The sequence below is a fragment of the Geotrypetes seraphini genome, chromosome 10 (genome assembly GCF_902459505.1).
Source record: "Geotrypetes seraphini chromosome 10, aGeoSer1.1, whole genome shotgun sequence".
Taxonomy (NCBI): domain Eukaryota; kingdom Metazoa; phylum Chordata; class Amphibia; order Gymnophiona; family Dermophiidae; genus Geotrypetes; species Geotrypetes seraphini.
This window is the reverse complement of record NC_047093.1, coordinates 126,325,690-126,341,419: the sequence shown is the minus strand read 5'-3', so window position 1 is coordinate 126,341,419 and position 15,730 is coordinate 126,325,690. Positions and strand designations below refer to the sequence as shown.

At 42.3% G+C, this 15,730-nt stretch overlaps 1 protein-coding gene across 2 annotated transcripts in view; it reads left to right on the top strand.

The window, feature by feature from the left end:
- HMCN1 (hemicentin 1) overlaps positions 1–15,730 on the top strand; it is a 461,110-nt gene that overhangs the window by 286,763 nt on the left and 158,617 nt on the right. For both annotated transcript variants that reach the window (XM_033960229.1, XM_033960228.1), the window contains exons 51-55: positions 752–865; positions 4,808–4,953; positions 10,597–10,747; positions 11,689–11,886; positions 12,622–12,735. In XM_033960229.1, the coding sequence (XP_033816120.1) occupies positions 752–865; positions 4,808–4,953; positions 10,597–10,747; positions 11,689–11,886; positions 12,622–12,735 (723 nt within the window). The remainder of the gene's footprint in view (positions 1–751; positions 866–4,807; positions 4,954–10,596; positions 10,748–11,688; positions 11,887–12,621; positions 12,736–15,730) is intronic.

The window sequence follows — 15,730 nt, the reverse complement described above, 5'->3', positions numbered from 1 at the left end:
GTGAGCCTTGTGGGACACCACAAGTCGGGGTCCAGGGGGAGGATGAGGTGCCGCTCATGTTAACCATGTAAGAGCGGGAGCGCAAGAATTTGGAGAACCAATCAAGAACTATGGAGCTAATGCCTATCTCGGAGAGTTGGAAAATTAGAATGTCGTGGTGGACAACGTCAAAAGCTGCGGAGAGGTCGAATTGTAGAAGGACAGCAAACTTGTTATGAGAATGCAGTTGCTGAACCTTAGAGATTAGAGAGGCCAATAGGGATTCAGTGCAGAAGTTGGGTCTGAAGCCATATTGGTAAGGTAAGAGGATGGAGAATCTTTCTAAGTAGGAAGAGAGCTGGGTAGATATGATAGACTCGAGCAGTTTGGTGAGGAGAGGGATATTTGCTATTGGACGGTAGTTGGATGGTATGGAGGGGTCTAGGTCAGCTTTTTTCAGTAAAGGGGTAAATGCGATGTGTCCCATTTCAGTGGAGAATAGGCCTGATAATAGGGCAGAATTTATAAGTTTGGTAAGAGATGTGATGGCCTGTGCAGGGATTTTCTCAAATAGGTAGGAGGGAAATGGGTCCAGGATGCAGTTGCATGATTTTAACTTGAGGCAGAGTTTAAGGGTCTGAGAATCAGATATGAGCTCAAAGACAGTCCAGGATCTGTCGGCAGGGATGATTTTGTAGGATTGTTTAATATACTGGTGACAATGTAGGCTATGTTTTAAAAGAGTGAATAGCTGATTCATTTTGTCTTGCAGGAGGTCGAACTCTGCAGATTCTAAATGCCCAGGCAGACAATGCTGGGAGATATACTTGCATTGCCACTAATGAAGCTGGGGAGACGTTAAAGTATTATGAAGTCAAAGTATACAGTAAGATTTTTATTTATATAGTTTGTCATCACTACTCATTTTATTTTAATTTTTTGCTTGATAGTCTAAACCAGGGGTGCCCACATTTTTTTGGCTTGCAAGCTACTTTTAAAATGACCAAGTCAAAATGATCTACCAACAATAAAATTTTAAAAAACACAAAACACACTATATGCAGAGAAAATGTTAATTATCATTTATATTCCAGGGTTTTTTCAAAGAGGTCAAGGCAGATGACTTTAAAATATACAATGCCACCTCAGTAACAACTATACAAAAATAGACAAATATACCCCCTCCCCTTTTACTAAACCGCGATAGTGGTTTTTAGCGCAGGGAGCTGTGCTGAATGACCCGCGCTGCTCTTGACGCTCATAGGCTCCCTGTGCTAAAAAACACTATTGCGGTTTAGTAAAAGGGGGCCATAGTGCAAAACATAGCAGATATAAATTCTCAAAATGGACACTTTTTGATCACTAAATTGAAATAAAATCATTTTTCCTACCTTTGTTGTCTGGTGATTTCATGAGTCTCTGGTTGCACTTTCTTCTTCTGACTGTACATCCAATATTTCTTCCCATCTTTCAGCCTCCTGTATGCTTCCTCTCCTTCAGACCTCATTCTCTCCCCCAACTTCTTCTTCCTCTCTCCCTGCCCCCTTCCCCTTCTCTCTTTCTGACTCCTTGCCCTCCCCTAAGCCGCCGATGAGTTGTGAGCTCGCTCTGCTTCCTGCAGAAGCGCCGGGCCGACCAGCCTTCCCCCCGATGTCAATTCTGACGTCAGAGAGGAAGTTCCGGGCCAGCCAGGCAGCGATTGGCTGGCCTGGAATTGACATTGGGGGGGAAGGCTGGTTGCCCAGGCGCTTCTGATTACGGCGTCGGGAAGCAGGTAGAATGCGAAGACAATTCAAGTCTATCTCAGAGCCTGGGATGGGCTCCGCGATCGACTCGCGTTGCCTTCATGATCTGCTAGTTGATCACGATCGACCTTTTGGGCACCCCTAGTCTAAACCTATAAAATTAAGTATTACAGATATCTGTGTAAGTTTGAATCCCATCCATGCTCCTCTACTAGGGTTGTCCAGAAAAACCTAAATTAGGAAAAACTGGGTGAACTGACGTTTTTCTCATGAATTTGATTGTGCTTGATCAGAAAATACTTTAAAAAAATTATTTAGATCAGTGGCTCAAAGCCACTAATTACCTAAAGCTCCAATTTTCTTAAAATTTGCTATTATTTTTGATGAATGCAGCAAATTTCTTGGTATTATAGCTATAACTTTTATGTTTTCACACTCAGCAGTGATAAATTGATAAAAAGACATTTTATGCAAAAAATCTAGTAGTATTTTATTAAATGAACTTTCAAAATCTGCACTTTATTGTGGAAAATAACAGAAATTTAACATATTTCGCTAATAGCCATACACGAAAGAAACATTCAATGTCTTCTCGAGATAGTCAAGATAAATCCTGCGATGCTGTTCAACTCCTTGAAACAAGGCCTCACGCAGCACTGTTCAATGGCATTCTTTAGGTTGACTGTCTCTTAGGCCCCGTTGCACAAAAGCTTTCAGTGACAGTAAGACTTGTTAAAGCAGTCTTACTGCTGTGGAAAGATCTCCTCCAGATGCACAAAAAGGGTTCTCCGTGGCTGCTATCAATCCTCGTAGCAGCCTCCGAGAACCCTATCAAATGCCATTACAAGAAGGCCTCACTGTTGCAAGTAGTTGAACCATCCAATAGAAAGTACTAATTTACATACTGCAATCTTATTATATTTTCATAGAGCTTCATGTACACTGCTTAACATATCCTTAAAAGACACCAAAATATAAGTTGGGCACTAAGGCCCTGATTCTGAAAAGTGCCGTCCCGATTTTAGGCAGCTCTAGGCGTCCTACAGCTGTCTAATCAACTAATCGGGATGCACATTTTTAAAAAAATGTTCCCCAGGCAGGCCGCCTAGATTGAAGGCACCTCCGGGAGCCTAGGGAGGCCCGGAAGATGCCTAAGCTCGCCTAAGGGCCTTAGGCGAACCTAGGCGGCCCTACGCGTCTCCCTAGTAGAGGAAGAGACGCTTAAAATGTAGGCCAAACTCCCAATCGCCGGCAGGAGGGTGCCCAACCCCTCCTGCCGGAAAGCCAGACCCTCTCTGGACCCCCCATGCTAAAGACCTCCCCCCCATGACTCCCCTAACCTCCCCCCCAACTAACCTCCCACCTAACTAACCTTTAAATGTTGATCGTCTGGACGGGTCTTGCTGCCATCCAGCCGACAGGCCCGCCTCGTCGAAATGAGACGGGCCCGCCCCTTTCCGGCCCATCCCCGCTAAGTCTAAGGCCTGATTGGCCTAGGCTCTAGAAGCCTGGCCCAATCAGGCCTTAGGCATAGTGGGTCCGCCCATCCCCACTAACCCTAAGGTGTGATTGGCCCCGGGGGGGAGGTTAGTTGGGGGGGAGGTTAGGGGAGTCATGGGGGGAGGGAGGTCGTTAGCATGGGGGGTCCAGAGGGGGTACGGCTTTCCGGCAGGAGGGGTTGAGCACCCTCCTGCCGGCGATTGGGAGTTTGGGGGGGTAGCGTTCCGGCAGGAGGGGTTTGGCACCCTCCTGCCGGCGATCAGACTGGTGGCCGCTATACTTATCCCTTGCCACGATAAGTGTAGCGGCCGTGTCTAATCTAACCCAATTCTCTAACCGGCGTCTGTAACTTGGACACCGGTTTCAGAATTGGGGTTAGTGTAGACCCGATTCTGTATAGGACACCTCTCCCAGGCGTCCTATACAGAATCAGGGCCTAAATGTGTAAGAAAATTTTGTATGGACCTTCAGAATGCAGTTGGGCACTAAGGGCTCCTTTTACTAAGGTGCGTTAGGGCTTTAACGCATGGAATAGCGCGCACTAAATTGCCATACGCGCTAGACCTTAACGCCAGCATTGAGCTGGCGTTATTCTAGAAGCGTGCTGCGCAGTTTAGTGCGCAGTAATTTTGTGCGTGGCTAAAAACGCTGGCGCACCTTAGTAAAAGGAGCCCTAAGTCCTTCCAACTGTTAGTCTTCATCTGTCCAACTTTTACTGAATACAACTAACTTGAAGGACAAGCAAGTGTTGAATGCATCTACCCACCCCCGTCATCCTTCTGCACAGCCAAACCGCCTGCCAGCCTAAATATTTTTTTAGCACCCTCTGCTGCCCCTGCAGTCCTCTTCCGCCTCCAATCTGCTCCTTAACTGCATTTGCGGTTTTTTGAAATTTTTGGATGCTCCTGGAACGGAACCCCCCGAGAATTTTGGGGGAGTACTGTATATTGAAGAGCTAAGGCTGATACTGGGCAGACTCGCATGGTCTGTGTCCCATATATGGCGATTCGGTATAGGGTGGGCTAGGGAGCACATTGATGGGAACTCCACTAATATGGAACATGAGTACGTTGTAGGGCAGAGTTTACGGTATGTATCCGCAAACGATGAGATGGTTGGATGGGCTGGAGTTAGTTTTGATGGCAACTTCAGAAGTTGGAACCTAAGAACAGTACCAGGCAGACTTTATGGTCTATGGTCTAAAAACATCAAAGAAAAAAAGGACAGATTAATTTAATAATTAATTTATAATGCATGTAACTAATGGGCAGGTCTTTTTATCTGCTGACATTTACTGTGTTACCATGTATGTTCTCTCAGCTAGATGTCTGGTGTTGTCCCAGTGTCTTTTTAAAAGCAACACTGGAGACCCAGCTGGAAGAAGTAAGCATGTGTCCTTCTGGCTAGGTATAGGTCTCTTTCAGGTGAGTTCTAAGAAGTAGGGAAATGGAGAAAAGGTTGAGGGTGGCTTTTGATGCTTTCTGTTGCCTCAGCTGACTTTAGCATCATGCATTTGTCTTGTCTCTTTCTGAGTCTGCATTGTCAGTTTAATGTCTTTCTAATGGATTTTTGGTTTCATATAGTCCCACCCATCATTGACAAAGGAGGTGGCCTGGGGGTCGATCTGTTTCCGAAGGAGGTGAAGATCAAGGTGAACAACAGCCTTGTCCTGGAGTGTGAGGCACATGCAATCCCTGCCGCCTCTCTCAGCTGGTTCAAGGATGGACAGGTCAGTCGCCATTCTGCTCCTATTGATTTCTCAGTGGTACATGTGGGGCATGAAAGCTACATCAAAAGGATCATTCTGTATGGTATTTTCTTCAAATATCTTTCTTTTGGCTAGTTATCCCATTGACCAGGTTTAAAATAATTTTTATTGTATGTGCAATATTGAACTTTATAATAAGGTCTATGTCATACAGAATGGACTTTTATAGCCTTGGTTTATCCCATACTACTATGGATTTATTATTCCTGTTTCTCTGAGAAGAGATGGACTGCAAGTTTATAGATGTTGTGGATTTAACACCATTGTTGGCTTACTAACAGTACTCTGGGCATAATGTTCTCTGTCTGTTTACTTTTAAATCTTAACTAATAGCTTCTTGTGGACTCTCTTATTTACAGGGCAGGATGAACACTTTCATGGGCCTTAAGCAAACAAGCATATTGCCCCCCCCCCCATTACATATAAATACAATTTAAAACTCCCACAGATACTTCCCCATGTACGAGTATTTCTGACTGCAGAAGAAAATCAGCAAAGTAGGAAGCAGCAGCTTACTAACTCCGCCTGCCAACTAGATGGCAATTCACAGGGGGCTGGGAGCTCCCCTCCCCCCTCAGCTGACTTACTAGAGTAAAATAATTGCCTTAGAATCCATTGACCTACACATCATAGGGTGCCTCTCCTAAACATTTGGGCCATAGGCACATACCTAGTTTACCTATGCTTTAATTCTGCCCTGCTTCTTTATCATGTATGTTTTTCTCGACTATATTGTGTCCTCCGTGGAGCAAGGACTGTCTGATATGTGTATCTGCACAGCACTGCATAGCCTTATAATACACTGCTATAGAAGTGATTCCTGTGCAAATAGCATAAGATTCCTTAACGGATGGGTTAAGCACTGATGGGTTACTTGCAGAAGACATCAGTCATTTTCTTCTCTCCGCCCCCTTGTCTCTTTGGGCAGCATCCCCTCTCCTCAGTCTTAACGTCTGCAAGCAAGTTGAGAAGATGTCTTTTATCTACTCTTCACTAGATTAATTATTTTTGGGATTTAATCCAGTATTTCTCGAGACTTCCTACTAGTCCTGGGACAGCTCTGCCTGGGAGAAGGGCCAGACTTTGGGGTCTGTAGCCAGGAGGGCCACACTTTTCAGAAGAGCACTTACCTGGCCGGACTGCATTATCACTTGGAAGCTCGGATGCCAGCTCCTCTGGGAGCGGTGCTCATACCTGTGGAGTCAGGCACTCGAGCACAGGCTGATTGGAGCCTGCGACTGGCCAGGAGGTTTGGCAAAGGTCAGCTGCATCTCCCTCCAAAGAATTATCTGGGAGCATGAGGGGTTCAGGTTCTTGGAACCTGAATAAAAGGTAGTCCACTGGTACTACCCTTGCTTGTCTGAGGCAGAAATCCCTTCTCCATTTCCAGCTGCAGTGATGCAGGCACCGTACATGGCAGATCTGTGAGTACAGCTCATTACTATCTATAGGAAAATCAGGGTGGGTCTGAGTTCAGCAAAAATAAAGGTTTGTAAGGGTATTCATCTGCAGTTCATTTAAATCTCAAGTGGGCATGTTAGAGGTGTGGTGTGGGCGGGACTAGGATGTGCTTATGATGGCGGACATTTTTCTGCCTTAATAAAACATTTCTGAATATGTCCAGAGCACAGTTTGATTGTTTGGGGCTGGAACAGACTGCCTCATTTATTACGTCAGGCTCCGTCTCTAGTAGTATTCAAATCCAAGCTAAGCGCCCACTTCTTTGAGGCTGCTTTCAACTCGTCATAAGCTACCTATGTTCATCCAATCATTCTCCCCGCAAGAAACTCCCCAACCCCTTTATGTCCTGCCTGTCTATCCAAATTAGATGTAAGCTCTTCTGAGCAAGGACTGTCTATTTACACGTTAAATGTACAACGCTGCATACGCCTTTCAGCGCTACAGAAATCGTAAACAGTAGCAGTAGTGGTTGAAGATCGGTTTTAACCACAAATATGTGATAAAAAGGTTCCCAAACTGACCAGATGACTGCTGGAAGGATGTAAGCTTGACTCCCTCCACACTCCTCCAGTGGTCACTGACCCCCCCCCCCCCCTCCTACTCCCTAAAGATATAAATGAAACAGTACATAGCTGTTTGTATGACAACTTCTAATGTTCTGGACATTTTTTTGGTTAATGGTTCAAAAAGATAGATACACATCTGAGAAACAACCATTTTTGATTTAAAAAACCTCAAGAAATGAAATATTCACAATTTTTGCTCCGCAGCTATGGAATACTTTACGTTCTTTTTTTTTTTTTTTTAATCTTTATTCCTTTTTATTTCTTTCAACAAGTGTACAGTATTATTACAATTAATTTACATAACACACTTGGCATTCTTAAACAATATTATTATACATGTTTTTATTCCCCCCCCACCTCCCACCCTTTTCCATATCAATAAAATATTCCTTCCAAATTTATATATAATTATACATCCCTTTTTGATAATACAATTAATCTGACATGAAATCTGTCCCTCCCCCCATCCTTCTTCCTCAAACACTTTAAACATTTTATTATACCCAGTAATGCACAACAATAAATATCCCATCCTATTACATATATCTCCTTATTTTTCATAACAACATATTTCCAATATTTTTCCCTCCCATCCCATCCCATCCCATTTCTATATATTATCCCCTAAGGAAAAAGAATAAACTTTACTCGTTATAATATTCAATTAATGGCCTCCACACCTCTTGAAATCTTTTAAAATACTCCCTCTGTATCGCAAAAAATCTTTCCATCTTATACATATGACAAACTGAGTTCCACCAAAAATTACAATTCAATCTAGAACAGTCTTTCCAATTAGTCTTTATTTGCTGAATTCCCACTCCTGTAAGAATCAACAATAATTTATTGTTTGCTGTAGATATTTGGCATTTGGCCCTCATACACATTCCAAAAATCACTGTGTCATAGGATAAAGCCACATGACTCTCCATCAACATATTAACTTGATCCCATATTGATATCCAAAATGCCTGAAGAACAAAAGCTCGATCGTGTTAAAAGCAGCTTAAAGTCTTTTTTATTTAAAGATGCTTTTCACACTTAAGTATCAAATGCATGATACTTCTTTTGAAAGAAGTCTACAACTCAGGAGACATCAGAGACTCCCTCCGTCAGCCCTTCCCTAAACTCGTTTCTTTACTATAACGACTGTAGTTCAACCCCTTTCCCTGTTGTATCAAGTTGGTCCTCGTATGATTTCAGATGTATTCTTATTTTATAATAATATACCCCATTGCAAAGTTTACTTCGCTTGGAAGTATTATAAGCCATCTAATAAAATTTTAAATAAACCTGAAACCTGAAGATAGACATTTTGCAGCAGTTTTGAAAATGGTCATGTTCACTACTTGATATTTGTTCGTATTTTGCAAAACATCCAAACTTGGATTTTGAAATCATATCGGAAATGGTTCTCCAAGTGTGCTAGAACAGCAAACCGAGTACTGTCACCATTTGCTCCTGAACATAATATGATAAGATTCATTTTATATACCTGATCATTTCCCGAAGGAGCTTGACTCGGTTTACAATTCTTTAATAATAGAAATGACAAAATAGTAGACCATAAAGTAAAGGGTACTAATAGAGTAAAAATTCCTAAAGCAGTTCTATTAATTTGAACTAGAAATTTAAAAATTAAAGAATAAAATGTTCTTATTACAGTTTGTCAGTTAATAATCTTGATAACTATTGTGTAAACAACCAAGTTTTTAAATCTTTCTGGAATTGCTGTACTCGTGTCTAGACTGTAGGGAACATGAGGTAACACCTCCCAGCCGTATTTGCTAAGTTTTTCAATGACAACATTTTCTATGTGCGGGCAAGCCTTGTCGTGACGAATGAATGGCCCAGCCAAGAGCAACTAAGGTCGGGTTTTCTGCATTTTTCTGCGCTTTTTTTTTTTTTGCAAAAACTCACGGTAATCCACTGCTGTGACACTTCTTCCACATGGAACTTTGTCTGTAATGATGATTCCTTCATGATCATAAGCAAAAATCATCATTTGTTTGACTTTTGATTGAGCTTGCCGAAAATTTTTTGGTCATGGGGATGATGGAGCTCTCCACTTGTCATTGAAAAACTACGCGAATACGGCTGGGAGATGTTATCTCCTGCTCCCTGCAGTCCAGACATGAGTCCACCAGACTTTGACCTTTTTCCAAAGTTGAAACAACTTATGTGTGGACATTGTTTGCATCTCTGGAACCGAAGCCATTCGGCAACTGAACAAAACGGTGTCTTGGATGGAATAATGAAGCTTCCCGGACGTTGGAACTCAGTTTTTGCAAAGCAGGGAGACTATATTGAAGGATTGTAAAGAAATACTTGGAAAAAAAATAAAATATAAATTTGAAAAAAATAGTGTGCATTTTTTATGAAATGACCCTCGAAATTAGTTTTCAATTGGTTTTTAACAGCGTAGTCAAGTACCGCACCATTAATGGCGCTGATTGGGCACCTACTGGCACCTTCCAAACTGCACTGTTTTGAGAATCCAGGCCTCAATGTCTTCTTTTTCAACACAACAATTTAAATACATTTATGCCTTTCTCCCCTCCCCCCAACAAAATTATAAAAGTAGACTAATTGGGAATACAAACCAGAAAGACAAGTCAATTAGCATGTATTCTACAATAGTCATCTAAAAGAGCCTAACCTCTCTTAAAATATCAAACTGAACATCGCCTAACAGCAGCTACTTCTTCATATTTACGCATAAGACAGACTCCCGACCACCATTCAGGAAAAGTAAGAATTGATAAAACACGCTGAATTGCTAGATCCATAAGAACATCAAATAATTTGGCCTTATATTGTTTAGCTAAATGCGATGAGATAGCAGAGCGCAAAATGACAATTTCATAAGGCCTTGAGTTGAACTTCAGTATAAGGTTTTATCCTCTCAAGAAGACACTGAACGCTTGAGTGTTTCGAATGCCATTGGTAGCAAATGAGAAGTATGTTGAATTTAAGTTATTGTCCACAATAAAGTGTAGATATTGAAGGTTCGTTTAATAAAATACGGCTAGATTTTTGGCATAAAATGTCTCTCATCAATGTATCATTGCTGAATGTGAAAACATGTTATAGCTATAATAGAAAGAAATTTGCTCCATTAAGCAAAAATAATTGCAAATATTGGCCCTTTTTTTACTAAGCTGCGATAGAGGTTTTAACTGCAGCCAGGGCACACTCGTAGAAATTCTATGAGCATTGAAGCAGTGTCGGAGCATTTAGTGCTTTGGGCCGTGATAAAAACCTCTATCACAGCTTAGTAAAGGGGAGGGGGGGTGTGTTAAGAAAAACAGAGCTTTATGTAATCAGTGGCTTTGAGCGACCTCAGGATGGTCTTAAATTATTATTTTTTTTTCTGCTCAAGCACAATCAAGTTTATGGGAAAAACTTCAGTTCCCACAGTTTCTCCAACTTTAGGTTTTTCTGGACAACCCTTTTTACAGCAGCTTGGTGTAAGCATGGGTTAGTCTACCCGTGCCAAGGTTTTAAGAAAAGTAGGCGCTGATTTCTGTTCAGTTTAATATTTGACATTATATCATTTCTTGTCTCCATTTGACAGCCTCTCCAACCCAATAGTCATGTTACCATCTCACCTAATGGTCATACTCTGCAAATAAAGGAGGCCCAGGTGTCTGACACTGGTCGTTATACATGTGTGGCCTCAAATATTGCTGGTGAAGATGAATTGGACTTTGACGTGAACATCCAAGGCAAGAAATATTAATCTGGAGCCATAAAGCTTCTGAGTTATGGCAACACATTTTGTAATGGTACTGTTGGGGGGATGGGAGGTGACATATATTGTCTTTTTGTGTTGTTGGCATTTCAAAGCTGAAATTCAAAGTGATGGGCACTGGAGGATTAAGTGACTTGCCCAGGTTTACAAAGAGCAACACTGGGATTTCATCTTACAACCTCTGGGTGCAAAGGCAGCAGTTATACCAGTGAGATACACCTTCCCAAGTTCTAGAGTTCACGATTCCTTTATATTTGAGTTTTTCTGCTACTCTTCTTTCGCTATCACTTGGTAAGGTAGCAGTAACTAAAACTCATATGGATCTATTAAAAACAAAGCAATGTTAGGAATTGGGAAAGGAATGGAGAATAAAGCAAAGTACGAGGGGCTGAGACCATGGCGGAGATGGGAAGCTGGCAGGGGGTGGGGGGAGTTGGAGTGATAGGCTGAAGTCCATGCCAGTGCTGTCTTGGGCTAACTGGACAGCCATATCTTTTGTTGCTCTGCAGGTTAAGTGGTTGGGAACATTTAGTCAAGCCAGAGCCCATGTGCACTTCCCCCATTCCAATACCTATGACCAACAGAAAAAAGCTGAGCTGAGCAGCTAGGACTGACTGGGAGCTAAGTGGTGAAATACTGCAAATACTGCTCTGTCCATCCAACCTCACTCCTCCCTAGCTTCCCCAGACAACTGAGTCACTGACCGCCTATGGGCCAGGGCGTAGGGAGTCTCAAAAGCTAGGCACAATAATAATTCCACTGTTTATGAGGGGAAGAAGTGTTAATAGATTTTTAAAGGAAAAACTGTATTTGTTGTTCATGTTACATATATCATGAAATCATCTCTATTCTGTTTATTTGTTCTAAATAGTTGCAATATGCCTAGACTTTGCCCATCTTCTTTTTAAAATATAGTTCCTCCCAGTTTCCAGAAAATAACTGTTGAAGATGGTAACCTGGCTAATGGGGGCAAAAGTGGTGAAACCAGAGATGTCATAGTTAACAATCCAATTTCTTTGTACTGTGAGAGCAATGCTGTCCCCCCTCCTACTTTGACCTGGTACAAAGATGGCCGCCCTTTAACATCAAGTGACAAAATACTGATTTTACCAGGTAAGCAACAAATGGCTTTGCAATAAAATTAGCTAAATATCTTTATAAACAAAATTTTCTTTGCCTTTCATAGTCTGATTTGTTCTGGGGGTAAATTACTGCATATAATTGTGTGTACTTTTCATTACATGGACTTGAGAGGATTTTTATAGTAAAGGCACATGCATCCTTTCACTTTAAAAATATTCACACACATGTACAATTATATGCATAATTCCAAACCACCTTCCCCTACAGTAGATAAAAGTACATGCAAAATGAAGTGTGTATGCCAGTAGTTTCCATAAGGGAAACTACAATGTTTACAGTGTTCTTGGCCATTTACTACTGTTGCCTTTGAGGTGTTTTTTTAATCATCAATTTTAGCATTGTACCTATCAAAAACTATGACCCCTGAAGCAGACGTTTATGCCAAAACACGGATCTGTGTCAAGTCCTTGGGTTCATCTTTGTAATCCCCTGGTGGGTACTGTCACCTTGTTAAGCAGTTTGACCTTTCATTTTAGCAAGTACATTGATTTTAGCAAATACATTAAAAGCTTTTGTATTGCAACCCTCTTGTGCCTGTTTTGTTTGTGGAAAGCTTCTGGTCCATCCCTACTCTGAACAATTTTGCTGTGTGTTTCAGCATAGGGTTTTTCTTCTCCTCTTCTTGACTTTGAACGTTTGTTTGAAATGTTCCATGCAGGCTGTTCTGTATTTGATGCATAAACATGGAAGGGGTTTTCTTTCTAGGTGGCCGAGTATTACAGATCCCACGTGCACAGGCAGCTGATGCTGGAAGATATACCTGTGTCGCTATAAATGAAGCAGGAGAGGATTCCATTCAATACAACATCCGTGTGCTCTGTAAGTATTTTGGTTGCACAGCCCTCTCCTTCCTAACAGTCATTGGCCATCAAAAGAAACCCATGTGCAATGTTTCTCTACATTATTGTTTTATATCAGGCACTTAACATTAGGGTGTGCTGCCCCAAAATTTTCATTTTGTTTAGTTTCCATTCCATTTATAGGAATTTTCTTTTTGGTTTGTTTAATTTTAGGGATTTTTTTTTTTTCATTTTGAGGGACAATGTTGTATATAGTATATGGGTCTCATAATTAAAAAAAAAGTCCAAAAAGTGGCCTAAGTCGGCACTTGGATGATCAAAAAGACAGATCGTCCAAGTACCGATAATCAAAACTGGCCCCTCCTTCGCCTAAAAGATCTTGTTTTGGGCATTTGGGACTTGGGCAATTTTTGGGTCGGGAATATGTGGTAAGGATAGATGTAGTGGCAGTCTGGGCGATTATATTGCTGAACGTAGAGGTAGACCATTCTAAAAAAAAACCCTCATTTGGATGTTTTGTTTTGAGAATTGTCATTTCCCTGCTTCCTACTTTCTACGTCTTAGGCCAAAAGGGGGAATTAGACGTTTCTTTTGATTATGCCCCTCTGTCGCTCATTTTCAAAACAGAAAGATGTCCAAAAAATGGCATAAAGTGACACTTGGACATTTCAGTCGCCAGAAAATCCATGTGCTGATTTTCAAAACAGCCATTTTAGATGTTGTAAAAGTCATTTTCCCTCCAGTAGCTCTAAATCTTAAGGGGGCATGTTAGAGGTGTGTTTTGGGCTGATTAAGGTGGCCTTGGATGTCTTGCAGGGAACGGGAAGGCCTGCCATTTTGGAAGAGGTAGTTCTGCCAGCAGGAGGGAGTGGGCATCCCTCTTGCTGGCCTTCTCCTAAAGGTACAGAGGGGGTTTGGGGGATGTCAGGGTAGAATGTTTTGGTGTGGGGGAATGTTGGGGAGTTTTGGGAGGGTGTTGGAGAGTGTCAGGTGGGTGTCCGGGAGTGTTGGGTTGGTGTCGGGGAGTGTCAGGGATTTGCGGGATCGATGAGGTCGGCGGCAGGAGGGAGTGAGCATCCCTCCTGCCACGTGGATGTGTGTGTGAGGGGGTGGGGCTTCAGGGAGTACTGTTGGCTCAGCTGATCGGAGATTCACTTGCCATGATCAGCAGATGGTATGGGAATCCCTCAGCAAAGATAGGCGGCAGCAACAGGCAGGCGCGATTCTCTAACCAGCACCAAGGAGGGAAAGGCGTCTGTTCTTTAAGACGCCAGTGTGCAATTCCCAGCTGCTTGTTAGACGGTCAGCGAGACCGACAGCCTATACAAAATCAGTCCTTTCAAAAATGAGTGCTAGATTAGGAAATCAACATAAGGTCTTAAGCATGAGAGTGGTCTTCTGTGTTATTTTCCCCATTAGTCCCTATCTATATGGTATTCTGCACTCCTTGAACTTTGTGAAGCCACCTTGATGGTACATCTACCTCCAACCATAGGCATCAACATTTCAAAAATGATTGGGGGTGCCAACATAACACACCTCACCCCTCCCTGGACTCAGTGAGAGAGCTTGCTCAATATTAGGGGCTATTTAACACCCACTGGCTGTTATAGATTTAGCTCCTGTACCAAAAACATGTTACAATAATGGGAAATTACCACTGTCTGCAAATCTCTGCAGTCTATGTAGAATAATAGACCTTTTACTATTTTCTATTTCAAAAAATCCATTTTTGCAATCATCTGAGGTTTCCAATCAAAGGATACAAACATGAACACCTCCAGATGTTTTATTTTCCGTACTGGAGTACAATCTGTTTTACTAATCTTTATAACCTGCACTGCTGAAAGATGGAGATGGAAACAATGATGAGAGCAGCCTGTGAAAAGTAGCAGAATCCAGAACAGTGATGGTAAGAGCAACCCAGATATACTAAGAGAAAGCAGATCCCACTGGAAGATTCATTAACGTTCACTTTAGCCCTTCAAGCTTTCATGGTGTTTAGAGGTGGTAGTCTTAGATTACAGTAAACTTCTCATTGGGCTGCTTTGTGCCACTGTGTTTGGGGATCAGTTTCAAAGAGTAAAATGAATAGTCATCAATCATTTGGGGACACTTCCAAAGTTGGTTTGAAATGGCCTGGATCCTTTAAACGGCGCTGTTGTCGCTGATCACAAAGCAGCGCCATTTAGAGAATCGTGCCTGCGGCAAAGATAAGAACATAAGAATAGCCTTACTGGGTTAGACCAATGGTCCATGTAGCCCAGTATCCCATCTTCGGGGAGGCCAATCCAAGTCACAAGTACCTGGCAAAAACCCAAATAGTGGCAGCATTCCATGCTACCATCCCATGTCTGTCTCAACAGCAGGCTATGGACTTTTCCCTCAGGAACTTGTACGTAAGAACATAAGAATTGCCGCTGCTGGGTCAGACCAGTGGTACCGCTCCCACGGCGGCCTGTAGGTCAAAGACCAATGCCCTAACTGAGACTAGCATTACCTGTATACGTTCTGGTTCAGCAGGAGCTTGTTTAATTTTGTCTTGAATCCCTGGAGGGTGTTTTCCCCTATAACATCCTCTGGAAGAGCGTTCCAGATTTCTACCATTCTCTGGGTGAAGAAGAACTTCATTACGTTTGTACGGAATCTGTCCCCTTTTAACTTTAGAGAGTGCCCTCTCGTTCTCCCTACCTTGGAGAGGTGTCGTTATCTACTAAGTGTCCTTATCTACTAAGACCCAAATTCTGTAACCAGTGCCTAAAGTTAGGCACCTATTTCGGAGGCGCTGATCTAAATTGAATAACAAGCTCAATTAACCTTTTTAATTAGCACTGATTGAAACATAGGCGCCTATCAAGAAAGCGCAATTCTGTAGCAAGGTGCCTCTAAAAATTTAGGCGGCCTTCAAAAAAATAGGCGCTATGCATGTTAGGCGTGGGCGTGGCTACATGTTAGGCGCCTTGTTGCAGAATCATTGCTCTTAAGCGTGCTTATGCGCTCCGCTAGGCGCCTAA